Source organism: Chlorocebus sabaeus, chromosome 12 (assembly GCF_047675955.1).
Source record: "Chlorocebus sabaeus isolate Y175 chromosome 12, mChlSab1.0.hap1, whole genome shotgun sequence".
Taxonomy (NCBI): Eukaryota; Metazoa; Chordata; class Mammalia; order Primates; family Cercopithecidae; genus Chlorocebus; species Chlorocebus sabaeus.
Window position 1 is genome coordinate 63,872,887 of NC_132915.1, and position 13,960 is coordinate 63,886,846.

Sequence of the window (13,960 nt, forward strand, 5' to 3'; positions counted from 1 at the left end):
ACTGTACATAATTAATGTATACAATTTAGACATGTATACACTTGTGTTACCATCACCATAATCAAGGTAATAAATATATTTATCAACTCTAAAAGTTTACTTGTGTCTCCTGTTTTTGTTGTATGCGTGTGTTAAGAACATTTAATATGAAATCTACCCTCTTAAATTTTGAGTTGCACAATACCTCATTGTTAACTGGAGGCACTATGTGGTACAGCAGCAGGTCTCTGGAACTTATTTAACTGTAACAAAGACAGTTTTCTGTGAACACCTTACATAGGTTTCGTGGAGCCTAAAAATGGTCACGGCATTCTGGGAAATTTTGATCTTCCCTGAAGACGGGACTCTGGTGAGAAAGCATTCAAAGTTTAGCAAAACAGGAGATGTAGTTGTTTCTTTCATATTGTCTAGCTTTCCTCAAAAGGCTTTCCTCTTTCTCTTAGTGAGATTAGTCGCCTGGACCTGGGTCTCAGTGTGGAGGTATGGAACAAAGGACTGATCTGGGACACCATGGTGGGGACTGTGTGGATTGCACTGAAGACTATTCGTCAGTCGGATGAGGTCAGTCATTGCATTGCCTGTTTGGAAGTATGGTTCCCAGCCCTTGCTTCTCCCCATGCTAGCTCCACTTTAGCTAATATTCATCCATGCATCTTGGATTATTCTTCTCCCTTTCTAATTAGAGGGCATGCAACCTGCCTGTTCCTAACTTCACCTGAAGGTTCAGATGATTTTATTTAAGTCTGGCCTACCCTGTGTCCTGTGACTGAACTCACAGGCTCCAGAGCACCTCTTCAGCCTTATCAGGTAGATAGTCCCTTCTGAGGTATGTGTGTGTCTGTGTGTGTGTGTTTACTTAGGGTACTTGTGGTTTCTATGTTCTCCTCTAAGTCACTGCCCTGGGAGGAGTCCCATTAAACTTCCTTAGCCAGCTGGCTGGCTATTCTCTGCTTTGTTTCTTTGAGTTACCAATCTCCAAGGAACTGATTTTCAGTGCCCTTCTTCTGCATGTAACCCTAACAGAGTTTAAGGAACTACCAGGTTTGGCAATTTATATTCACACTGTCTATACGTTTTTTCTAGGATTGAACTCTTGCCTCACTTTCCTAGACTAGACCATAACTGAGCATTATTTCCCCAATTTGCACCTGGACAAAATCTGTTATATTCCTATTTGGTGTTAACATAGACCATGAGTTTTCTCTGGGAGTGGGGAAGTTGAAGTTGCCTCTATTTTCCGTATTTCTTTTAGTTCTAGCTAAGTCTCTACTCCCCCAGGCAGATGGGCAGTTCATTTTCATTGCAACCCCAGTTCAGTCCTATTTAGCCAGCAATGTTAGTAGCTTTTTACTGACTAGAAACAGTGACACAGTCATTAAGAACTGTGCAGGTTAAATATTGATCCACAGAGGTGCTTAGTTTTAGAGTATGCTACTCGAGACATTTTGTCCTCATTAGACCTGCAGAGCTGAGCACTGAAAGCTGCTTCCCCACCAAAGAGGGAAAACAGAAGCCACATGCAGTGGAGGCAGGTGGTGACAGTGATGTGCTTGCCTTATCAGGATGTGAATGGCCCTCAGAAGCTCAAGCACGGAACTTCAGAGAAAAAAACTTGACTCTTGAACTAAGAGGGAGCCAAGAAAGATTAAACTTTAATCTTAGATCTTTGTGTCCTAGGAAGGGCCTGGGGAATGGTCCACGTTGGAGGCAGAGACGTTAATGAAAGATGATGAGATCTGTGGAACTAGAAACCCAACTCCTCATAAAATTTTGCTTGATACAAGATTTGAGTTGCCTTTTGGTGAGTCTATTTGATTAAAATTTTAAAACTATTTAATAATTTTTACCATATTGTTTGGAATTGTTTGCTAGTTGTTTCATTAATGTATATTTTGTCACCTCAACCATCTCTTTTGAGGATATTCTGTCTTCATTCACTCTCTTTCTTATAACACTTCACCCAGGGAATGGTGCAAAGTAGAATATAGAATGGTGCGCTTTAAAGAATCTACACTAAAAAGCATTATCTTCAACTCATCTAATTTTCTGTGACTATTTATTATAATGACTTACGAAATATTTGCTTGTTAGATTTATTATTTTGAAAATAAACATTTATTGTCTTGAAGTCACTATATATACCTTCTGATTTGTTAATTTAAGAAATAGCACTGATAAATAGAATAACAATTTAAAATGTAAATTAAATCACAATACATGCTCATGATAAAAATTAAAATAGTAAGAAAATGTACATGGATAAAGTTAAAAGTTTATTTTCCCAGTTCCTTTAACCTTCTTTGCATTTCCCAGTGTGAAACCACTGTTAACATTCTTGTATTTTGGTTTAGACACATGATACTTACTTTCTAAAAACTTATTTTGGCAAAATTTGGATCATACTCTATATAATATGTATATACTGATATATAGTGTTTTACAAACTACTGAGACATTTATCCTGGACATCACTCCATGTTATACTTTAAGATCTATCTTGTTCATTTGAACAGATGCCTCTACCGTAATTTATCTTTTTTTTTGTTTTTGTGTTTGTGTTTTTTGTTTTTGTTTTTTTTCATTTTTTTGAGATGGAGTCTTGCTCTGCCTAGGCTTTAGGGCAGCAGCACGATCTTGGCTCACTGCAACCTCTGCCTCCTGGGTTCAAGTAATTCTCATGCCTCAGCTTCCCGAGTCACTGAGATTACAGGCTTCTGCTACCACATCTGGTTAATTTTTTGTATTTTTTAGTAGAGACAGGGTTTCACCATGTTGGTCAGGCTGGTCTCAAACTCCTGACCTCAAATGATCCGCCCGCCCCGGCTTCCTAAAGTGCTGGAATTACAAGTGTGAGCCACCACGCCCAGCCTACCATAATTTATTTAAGTACTCCTTTATTGATTGACATGTAGGTTTTTTCAGTTTTTTTTTTGATGTTATGTACTGCTAACTAACAACTCTGTATATCTTTGCCCATTTTGAGCCTAGAATAAATTTCTTAAAGTAGAATTGCTGGATCAAAGGGTATGTACACAATTACTTTTTATGGAATCTACTAAGTTCCTTGTCCAAAAGGTTATACCAATTTATACTCTTATAAATTATATCTGAGGAGTGCCTGTTTCTGCACATCCTTGGCAGTCTTTTGTATTTCCTAATTAATCTTTATTTGATTATTTTGTATGGTGTCTTGTTTTAGTTTAGTTGATTTCCGTTAGTTTTATTTTAATTTTTTCCCATTCATATGATTGATATTTGCATATCCTGTTGTTATTGCTGTTGTTTTATGATCTCAGTGTATTTGTATCTTGTATCCTGTGGTGATTTAAGCAAAAATGACATGATTTTCCAGCTAACTCGGAAAGAACTAAACTCAGAACAACTATTATTTCAGAAAAATGGAAAGGAAGTCTTTCTTGTGGGACGTAGACCAAGCTGCAAGTGAAGGGAAAATCAACTGGAGGGAGTGGGTGTTGGTTCAAATACCACAGATACTGTCCATTTTCACCAAATTTTAGTAGATATTCTTGAATAAATGTTTTTTTGTTTGATGTATGCACTTAGGACCATTTCCAGAGACTTTAAATGGTTGTATTTTTAATGTTGTATTACTTTTTTTTTTTTTTTGAGACGGAGTCTCGCTCTGTCGCCCAGGCTGGAGTGCAGTGGCCGGATCTCAGCTCACTGCAAGCTCCGCCTCCCAGGTTCACGCCATTCTCCTGCCTCAGCCTCCCGAGTAGCTGGGACTACAGGTGCCCGCCACCTCGCCCGGCTAGTTTTTCGTATTTTTCAGTAGAGACGGGGTTTCACCGTGTTAGCCAGGATGGTCTCGATCTCCTGACCTTGCGATCCACCCGTCTTGGCCTCCCAAAGTGCTGGGATTACAGGCTTGAGCCACCGCGCCCGGCCAATGTTGTATTACTTTTTGACTGATTTCACTCACTAATTACATAGTTACAAATATTATATAAAATAGGCATTATTCTTCTACTTTTAGTGGTTGATTTTATTTAAAAATCAGGGCCGGGCACAGTGACTCACACCTGTAATCCCAACATTTTGGGATGCTGAGGTGGGCGGATCATGAAGTCAGGAGTTCGAGACCAGTCTGACCAACATGGTGAAACCCCATCTCTACTAAAAATAGAAAAAATTAGCTGGGCATGGTATCGTGCGCCTGTAATCTAAGCTACTCAGGAGGCTGAGGCAGGAGAATCGCTTGAACCCAGGAGGCATGGAGGTTGCAGTGAGCCGAGATTGCGCCACTGCACTCCAGCCTGGGTGATAGAGCGAGACTCTGTCTCAAAAAAAAAAGAAAAAAAAAGATTCAATAATAACAAAATAACATTTATGGTGAATTATTGTGTGCTGGTGGACATGTCACTAAGTATTCACATATGTTAGCTCAGTTAATCCTCATTTCAGTTCTTTGAGGCAGACCCAACTATTATTCCCCACTTTAGAGATAAGCAAACTAAGACAGAGAGTATTTAAGTATTTTGGCCATGGTCTGACTCTAGAGCTGGGGCTTTTAATTTTAACTATTTGTATAATACATTTAACTACTTCTTGTTGGGTATTTTGATTGTTTGAAGTTTATACTGTTACAAATAGTACTGCGATAAACATGCTTGTATCTCTCTATATTTTTTCTCCTTAAAACTATTTTTGTGGAGTGAGGCAGGAATAAATTTACAATGGTTTAAGAAGTTATCCAGTGAAAAGTCCCTTCAGAAATCCATTTTCTTCCTATAGGCTACCACTACTAATACTTTCTTGTGTATCTTTCCAGAGTCAGTTTCTGAATATAAGCGCGCGCGCGCACACACACACACACACACACACACACACACACACACACACCCACCCCCACCATCTTCTTTTTAAAACGCAAATAGTAGCATATTCTAACACATTCCCTGTTCCTTGCTGTTTTGCATTTAATATATCTTGGTAAATCATCCCACATCAGAGCATATAGACCGGCAGCAGCAGCAGCTCCTCTTCCACCTTGCACCTCCCACTCTCCTTCTTTGTAATAGGTGCATAGTATACCATTTTATGGATGTACCATATGTATGAGAAAGCACTATACAAATTACGTTGTAGACTATTTGAAGGTGAGTGTGTGTGTTTTTAAATAAGACTTTGAAATATTGCTACCAATTGTTAAAGAGCTAGTTGAAGGGAAGGAACTGAAGTTTTGGACAGGTAACAAAGGACAAAGGTAAGGGCTATATTTGCTTTATTCATGTGGGCTACTAGAAAGTGTATCTGTTTAAATGTCTCTGAAGTTGATATGATCCATATATTGCCTGAGTGTTTCTCTTTACTGCTGGTAATATGGTCATACTTGATGTTTTTAAAAGGTGAGTTTTCGGGATAAGTTGTTATAGTCAATTTGAAATATTTAGAAATGAGGATATACCATTATACCATTATTTTTTAAGAATTCAAATATTTTCAATTAGTGACTCACTTAGCAAATATTTGATCATCTAATACTTTCCAGGCATAAAAGCTATGGAGTATTTTTTAATGGCTTCTTTTAAAAATTTTTAAAATTGTGGTAAGAGACATAACTGAACATTTAGCATCTTAACCATTTTTAAGTGTACAGTTCACTAGTGTTAAGTACATTCACATTGTTGTGCAGCAGATATCCAGAACTTTTTCACCTTGCAAAACTAAAACTCTGTCCCCATCAAACAACTTCTCATTTCCCCCTCCCCACAGCCACTGGCAACCACCATTCTTTCTTTTCTGTGAATTTGACTACTTTAGTTACCTTACATAAGTGAAATCATACAGTATTTGTCTTTTTTTGTGATGGACTTATTTCATTTAGTGTAATGTCCTCAAAGTTTATCCATGTTATGGCTTGTGGCAGGATTTTCTTCCTTTTAAGGCTGAATAATGCTCCGTATGCAAGTCTCTCATTTTGTTAATCCTTTCATCCATTAGTGGACACTTGGGTTGCTTCAACTCTAGGTTATTGTGAATAATGCTACTAGGAACTTGGGTGTGCAAATATCTCTGAGATCCTGCTTTCACCTCTTTCATATATATAATCCAAAGTGGGAGAACTGTGTCACATGGTAATTCTACTTTTAATTTTTTTGGGAGAAAACCTTTGAATTTTGAGCATCTCAATATCTCAGCATGTGACTTTTCTTCTAAGCTAATCCTTTGGATGGTTTTGGTCTTACTGAGGGGAAGGTAGTATGGTTACATAGAAAGAATGTAGTTTTTGGAATCATACAAACCATGGTTTGAATCATGGCTCATCTCTTTATAAACTGTCACCCTGGCCAGATTATTTTACCACTCTGAACTTCAGCTTCTTCATCTACAAAACAACAATGGGAATAACGTACATTGTATTGGCTTTTGTGAAGAGTAAAGATAATGTTCATGACAAAAACCAAACCACCAGTTAAAACTTGTGCATCACTACTACCCTCTGACTTCAGTCATTAGACTGAATAAAGTATTATCTGCTGATGATTTATTACCTGCTGATGTGATTTCTTTTCTTTTTTCTTCTTCTTCTTTTTTTTTTTTTTTTAATGATAGATATCCCAGAGGAGGAAGCCAGATATTGGACCTACAAATGGGAGCAAATCAATGCCTTGGGAGCTGACAATGAGGTAGGAGCAGCTTTATTTGCAGTGTAGAGGGATAGGGGGAAATCTCCAATACTCTTTATAGGTTGCCCAGGAAGGGGTCCAAGAGCATGTTGTCCTGAGAATGAAATCATTTAAATTGCGTTAAAGAAAAAAGACAGCTAGAAGATTTCCTGAAATGTCACTAGAAGGTCCCATCTCCCATTTATTCTATTCTTCCCATTCTGTGGTACTAGTCTGGCTCTGGACTGTTAGGGAAGGAGCTTGCACCAGGGAATCTGCCCTCTTTTGTGTGTGAGTTGGAGGCATTTCTTTTGCTTCTACTGTCTCCCAGATTTTTGGATATTATTCTTATTTGTGTCCTGTTTTTGAGGATGTTTAGACTATTGCATTGTTTGGTCTTGCCAGTCCTAACTTACCTCCAGAGATGAGCCTGGTGTGTGTAAGAGAACACATTCAGCTCAACCTGGGGCATCAGGATTGGAGAATGTTTTTGTTCTTGCTGAGGGAGAGAAAAGATGATAAATTTGTTTGTTTTGGACACGTGGACTACTAAAAAATGGGTCTGATTGTAAGATATACTTTGAGTGCCAGAGGATATTTCAGCAGAAATTTTTGATAAACAATTTCATGAGATAATCGGAAGCTGAGGTTTGAATGGGGTAGGGAGCTGTAGGCATAGAGCTTCATTAATATATGAGAAACAATTGAAGTCATAGGAATGGAAAAACTTCCTCAGGTAGAGCATATGGAGACAGTATTCAAGAACAAAATCTTGGGAAACCTTAAACATGGAATTCTGAGAAACAAAAGAGACTGAGAAAGGGCAACCTTAAAGAGCGAGAATAACATAACCAGGAAAGATTCATGGAACAAAGAAAAAAACAGATCCAAGGCAGAAATTCTTGACAGTATCCCATGTTAAAACAAGTGAATTATGAAATAGAGCTATTGGATTTAGTGATTGATGACGAGTACACATCCATAGACTAGTACATAAAGGGAAATGCAGTGGTTTGATGACTGTATTTGTTTCCTACAGCTGCCATAACAAAGTTCCACAAACTAGGTGACTTACAACAACCAAAATTTGTTTTCACACAGTTCTGGAGACTGGAAGTCTGAAATTAGGCTGTCAGCAAGATCAGTTCAGCTCCATCTGGAGGCTCTGAAGGAGGAAGCATCCTATACCCTTCTACCTCTGATGGCTGCTGGCAGTCCTTGCTGTTCCTTAGCTTGTAGATGTATCATTCTGATCTCTGCCTTCGTTGTCACGTGCCTCCCTGTGTGTCTGTCTGTGTCTTCACAATGCATTCTCCTGTCTCTGTGTGTCTGTGTCTAAATTTCCATTTTTCTTATAAGGACGCTAGTCATTGAATTAATTTGATTATGTCTGCAGAGACCTTGTTTCAAAATAAGGTCATATTCACAGATACCTAGGGTTAGAAGTCTAACATATCTTTTAGGACATAGTTCAACCCACAGTGAGTTAAATGAAAGATGAAGAAATGGCATTTGGGACAAGCAACATCTACTCTTTTCAGGGTTTTCCCTTACCTCTTTTATTCTTGGTAGGCTTTCTGTTATTAAACTGTATAACTCTTCTCATGCCCACACCAGCATCCCAACTTTTCTTTGTTGTTGAAAGCTCCAGTCCTCCTTCTCCACTTAGTAACTCTGAGCATTTCTGCTTTTTTTGCATCTACATTACTTTGTGTTTTTGTTCATCTGAAGCCTGGCTGTGGAGTAGTACTGAACCTTTCAGACTGCCATCATACTTGTTTTCCTGATAAAGAAGCATGTTGTACATTTTTTGTTTTATAGGCTTTACTGTGTGTCATTATGCAGAATCAGAAGAAGGGACTAAAACAATTTAAAAACCAAATATAACTTATACAAAAATTGTGGAATTTTATAAGTTCTATTAATAGTTCTTGGTCTGTGGTTCCCAACTGCATATCAGATTTTTGCTTTCTGTTTTTATTGTAGGGTTTGACACTCACTAAGTTTTCATCTTTCATCCTCTCTTCCACTGTGCAGTTTATCTTTTTAGCAGTTTTATTGAAATATAATTTGTATATACTGTACAGTTCACTCATATAAAGCTTACAATTCAGTGGCTTTTAGTATCTTCGTAGTTGTGCCCTATGGATGTCACCACAACTCCAAATCAGATTTTTGCCTTCTGTTTTTATTCTAGTGTATGGCACTCACTAAGTTTTTATCTTTCATCCTTCTTCCACTATGCTGTTTATCTTTTTAGCAGCTTCATTGAAATATAATTTGTATATACCATACAGTTCACTCATTTAAAGCTTACAATTCAGTGGCTTTTACTAGCTTCATAGTTGTGCCCATGGATATCACCACAATTTTGAATATTTTCATTGCCCCATAAAGAAACCCTGTGCCTTTAGCCATCAGTCTTCATTCTTCCCTATCCTCCTCAGCCCTATCCAACCACTAATCAGCCTTCTGTCTCTATGGACCTATTCTGCACATTTCTGATAAATGAAATTATGTAACATGTGGTCATTTGTTTTCTTTCACTTAGCATAATGTTTTCAAGGTTTCATTCATGTTTTAGCATGTAAATTCCTTTTTATTGCCAAATAACATGCCATCGTATGGATGTAGTATATTTTAAATTCATTCATTAGTTGATGGACAGTTGGGTTGTTTCTACTTGTTAGCTGTTATGGATAATGCTACTTTGAACATTTACGTACAAAATTCTGTGTGGACATATCTTTTCACTTCTCTTGGATATGACCTGGGAGCGGAATTGCTAGATCACATGGTAACTCTGTATTTAACTGATAGACTGCCAGACTATTTTCCAAAGTGGCTGTGACATTTTATACTCTTACCAGCAGTGTATAAAGGTTTCAATTTCTTCATATCCATGTCAACACTTATTATTATCTTTTTTATTATATCCATTCTTCCATTCTTAGCATGTATGAAGTGTTATCTCATTTTGGTTGCTTTTCCATTTAAAAACTTTTTTATTATGGAAATTTTGAAACATGAAAAAATATAGTTACTCTTCCCTTTTTTTGCTGGAGTATTTTAAAACCAATCTGGCCGGGTGTGGTGGCTCATGCCAGTAATCCCAGCACTTTGGGAGGCCAAGGTGGGCAGATCACTTGAGGTCAAGAGTTCAAGACCAGCCTGGCCAACATGGTGAAAACCCATCTCTACTAAAAATATAAAAATTAGCTGGGCGTGGTGGCGGGCACCTGTAATCCCACCTACTTAGGAGGCTGAGACAGGAGAATCGCTTGAACCCGGGAGGGAGAGGCTACAGTGAGCCAAGATCACATCACTGCACTCCAGTCTGAGTGATAGAGCAAGATTCCGTATCAAAAACAAAAAACAAGCCTACGTATTATCTTGTCTCACCCATAAATATATCAGTATAGATCTCTAACAGGTAATGCTTTTTTAAAAAAACCACAATGCCATTATCATGTTGAACTTAACAATTTCTTAGTGTCATCCAATACCTAGTCTTTTCAATTTCCTTTATTATCTAGAAGATGTTTTTTCATACTTGGTTTTTTCATTTCAAGAGCCAGATAAGATGTGCCCATTTGGCTATCATGTCTCTTAAATCATTTTACTTTATTTTATTTTTGTATTTTTTTGTAGAGATGGTGTTTCACCATTTGCCCAGGCTGATCTCAAACTTCTGGGCTCAAGCAATCTGCCCACCTCAGCCTCCCAAAGTGCTGGGTTTACAAGCATGAGACACCAAGCTCAGCTCTTTAAATCATTTTAGTTGTAAAATCATTCACTTACCCTCATCTGTTTTGTAGAATTCTGCACATTGTGGATTTTGCTGATTGTGTCCTCAGGTTTTATTTACCGTGTTCCTTTATCTCTCTTACTTCCTTTAAACTGAAAAGTGCATCTATTAGTTTGAAGACTAAGTTGTAGTTCACTTTTGTGATAGGTGTGATGTTAAAATTCAACAGTGGATTCAAGTATCGTCAGCCCATTTCATTCATTATGATATTTTTCCATCAGCCTTTTAGCTAGTGGTTTTAGCTGCAAATGATGATGATTATTTTGTTAGAGTCTGAAAAATGATGGTTTTCTTTCTTTCTTTTCTTTTTATTTTTTTGAGACAGCCTTACTCTGTCGCCCAGGCTGGAGTGGCGCTGCACCCTCCGCCTCCCGAGTTTCTCAGCCTCCTGAGTAGCTGAGATTATAGGCATGCACCACCATGCCCAGCTAATTTTTGTATTTTTTAGTGGTGACAGGGTTTCACCTTGTTGCCCAAGCTGGTCTTGAACTCCTGCCTCTAAAGGTCTGCCCACCTCGGCCTCCCAAAGTGCTGAGATTTCAGGCAGAAGCCACTGTGACTGGCCTGATAGTCTAATTATATTATCCCTTCAGCATTTATTAGCTATGATTTATCTATAAAAAAATATTTTCTCTTACCAGCTAGCTATTTGGTTCACTGAAATATAGTCTTTGTAAGAAAAACATTCTCTTATCTATTTTTAGAATAATGAACTTTTGCCTCAGCAACTTCTCAAGGTGACCAGTAAGTTGTTTTCTTTTTTAAATGGAATATTACTATGTATTTATAAATTTGGGTATATTTGATCATGTATTTCGACCCATTGCAATCATTCTTTTTTGGAGACAGGGTCCTGCTCTGTTGTCCAGGCTGGAGTGCAGTGGCACAATCATAGCTAACTACATCCTCAAATTTCTAGGTTCAAGTGATCCTCCCAGTTCAGCCTCCCAAGTAGCAGAGACTACAGGAGACTCAAGTTTAAAAACACCTAGCTAGTTTTTAAATTTTTTGTGGAGATGGGGTCTTACTATGTTGCCCAGGCTGGACATTGTTTTTGATACTAAAATGATCTCATCTTTGGTCAATGGGAGTTTCTTCAAGTTGGCTTCTGTCTCTTCTCTTTTTCTATTTTTATCATGAAAAACATTTAAGTATACATACAAATATAGGAAAAATAAAAGGAAACCCATGTGTATACCCATCCCTAAGATTCAATAATTATTAAGATTTCATCACACTTGCTGCAAAATCATTTTAAAAATACAATATAGAGTCTAACTTTTTTATTCTACAGTGTATGACATTTCCCATACACCTCGTGGGCCTAGAGGTGCTAATCAAGACTGACTTGGGCATCTACCACTTTACAGAGTTGGATTGTACCACGTTGTATTACTTTTGCTACTCATGGGCAATTAGGTTTTCACTGTTATAAATGCATGCTGCAGTGAACATTTCTGAACCTGTTTCTCTATGCTTATATCTGAGAGAGTCTCTGGGTGTTTATCTGGAATGATAGTTGCTTGGTTGTAGGATATGCTGTGTTCAACCTTACTAGAGTATTACTAAATTGCTCTCTAAAGTGATTGTACAATTTACATTTACCCTTTTCCTGTTTCACTGTTTCCTTACTGATACTTGGTGTTATCAGATTATAAATTTTTGTTAATCTAATGAGTATAGAAATTGTTTTAATTTGTATTTCCCTGTTTATTGGTGAGATTTATTCATTCACCAAACCAATTATTAAGCACCATGTACCGTGCACTATTCTGTGTTTAATATACATCAGAGGTTGAAGATCCCTGCCCTCATGGATCACATAGGCAGAATCAGACAGTAAGCAAGAAATGTAATAAATATAGTTGAGTATTAGAAGCTGAGAAGTGCTATAGGGGATGTCTTAGTCTATTTGGATTGCTATAAAAATGCAAACTGGATAGGTTATAAATGACAGAGACTTATTTCTTATAGTTCTGGAGACTGGAAAGTCCAAGATCAAGGCACTGGCACATTCATTGTCCCGTGAGGGCCCATTTCCTGGTTCATAGACAGCACCTTGCTGTATTCTCATGTGATGGAAGCATGCTCTCTGGAGCCTCTTTTATAAGGGTGCTTATGCCATTCATGAAGGCTCCACCCTCATGACCGAATCATCTCCCAAAGGCCCTACCTCCTAGTATCATCACACAGGTGAAGTTTTGGTGGGGGCAGGGGTGGTGGGATACAAATTTTCAGACTATAGCGGGGGGAAGATATTTTTTATCCATGTAAGTGTTATACTACTTTTGTTAGATTTTTTTTTCCTAATTGTTGCAAATGGTACATTCTAAAAATTACACTATCTAGTTGGTTATCACATTACTATTATAAGTAAATGCTTTGCTACTCATGTTTTTAAAGTATTGATCTTACTCATCAACCCCTAATAGTTCTAATAGTTTAGAGATTCCCTTAGATTTTCTATGTAACTAGGTTTTGCATCTTTAAATTACAGTTTTTATTCTCCTTGCAGTCCTTATGCTTTATGTTTCTACGTGTTTGAATTGTTTATACATTTTATATAAATATATATAAAATATATTTTTTTTTCTTAGACAGATTCTTACTCTTTCACCCAGGCTGGAGTGCAGTGGCACAATCTTGGCTCACTGCACTCTCCACTTCCTGGGCTCAAGCGATTCTCCTGCCTCAGCCTCCCAAGTAGCTGGGGTTACAGGCATGTGCTACCATGCCTGGCTAATTTTTGTATTTTCAATAGAGATGGGGTTTTACCATGTTGACCAGGCTGGTCTTGAACTTCTGACCTCAGGTGATCTGCCCACTTTGACCTCCCAAAGTGCTGGGATTACAGGTATGAGCCATTGTGCCAGGCCTGTTTTTACATATATTTTTATTAACAGACTTCATTTTTTAGACGTTTTAGATTTACAGAAATGTTGAGCAGATATTCATCCCCTCCCTACCCCATCTTATAATTTCCCTTATTATTAACATCTTACATTAGTGTAACTGCCCAACGGGTTCACCTTATGTGCTGCCTAGACAGAAGTGATTTATGAAGACAGGGGAGGTGCAGTGGAGAAAGAGTAATTCACTCAGAGCCAGCTGTGCAGGAGACTGCAGTTTTATTATTACTCAAATCAGTCTCCTGGGGCATTCGGGCATCAGAGTTTTTAAAGATAATTTGGCAGGTAGGGGTTTGGGAAGTGGGGAATGCTGATTGGGTAGGTTGGAGATGGAATGATAGCAGGTAGAAGTAAGTTTTTCTTGCTGTCTTCTGTTCCTGGGTGGGATGGCAGAACTGGTTGGGCCAGACGGGTAGCATCAGCTGATCCATCTAGTGCAGGGTCTGCAAGATATCCCAAGCACTGATCTTAGGTTTTATAATAGTGATGTTATTCCCAGGAGCAATTTGGTGAGGTTCAGACTCTTGGACACTCTTGGAGCCAGAGGCTGCATGACCCCTAAAGTGATTTCTAATCTTGTAGCTAATTTGTTAGTCCTGCAAAGGCAGAGTGGT

At 38.0% G+C, this 13,960-nt stretch overlaps 1 protein-coding gene across 3 annotated transcripts in view; it reads left to right on the forward strand.

The window, feature by feature from the left end:
• Positions 1–13,960, forward strand: part of UNC13B (unc-13 homolog B) — a 233,211-nt gene that overhangs the window by 69,569 nt on the left and 149,682 nt on the right. For all 3 annotated transcript variants that reach the window (XM_073021753.1, XM_007968847.3, XM_007968848.3), the window contains exons 4-6: positions 444–561; positions 1,678–1,801; positions 6,577–6,650. In XM_073021753.1, coding sequence (XP_072877854.1) covers positions 444–561; positions 1,678–1,801; positions 6,577–6,650 — 316 coding nt within the window. The remainder of the gene's footprint in view (positions 1–443; positions 562–1,677; positions 1,802–6,576; positions 6,651–13,960) is intronic.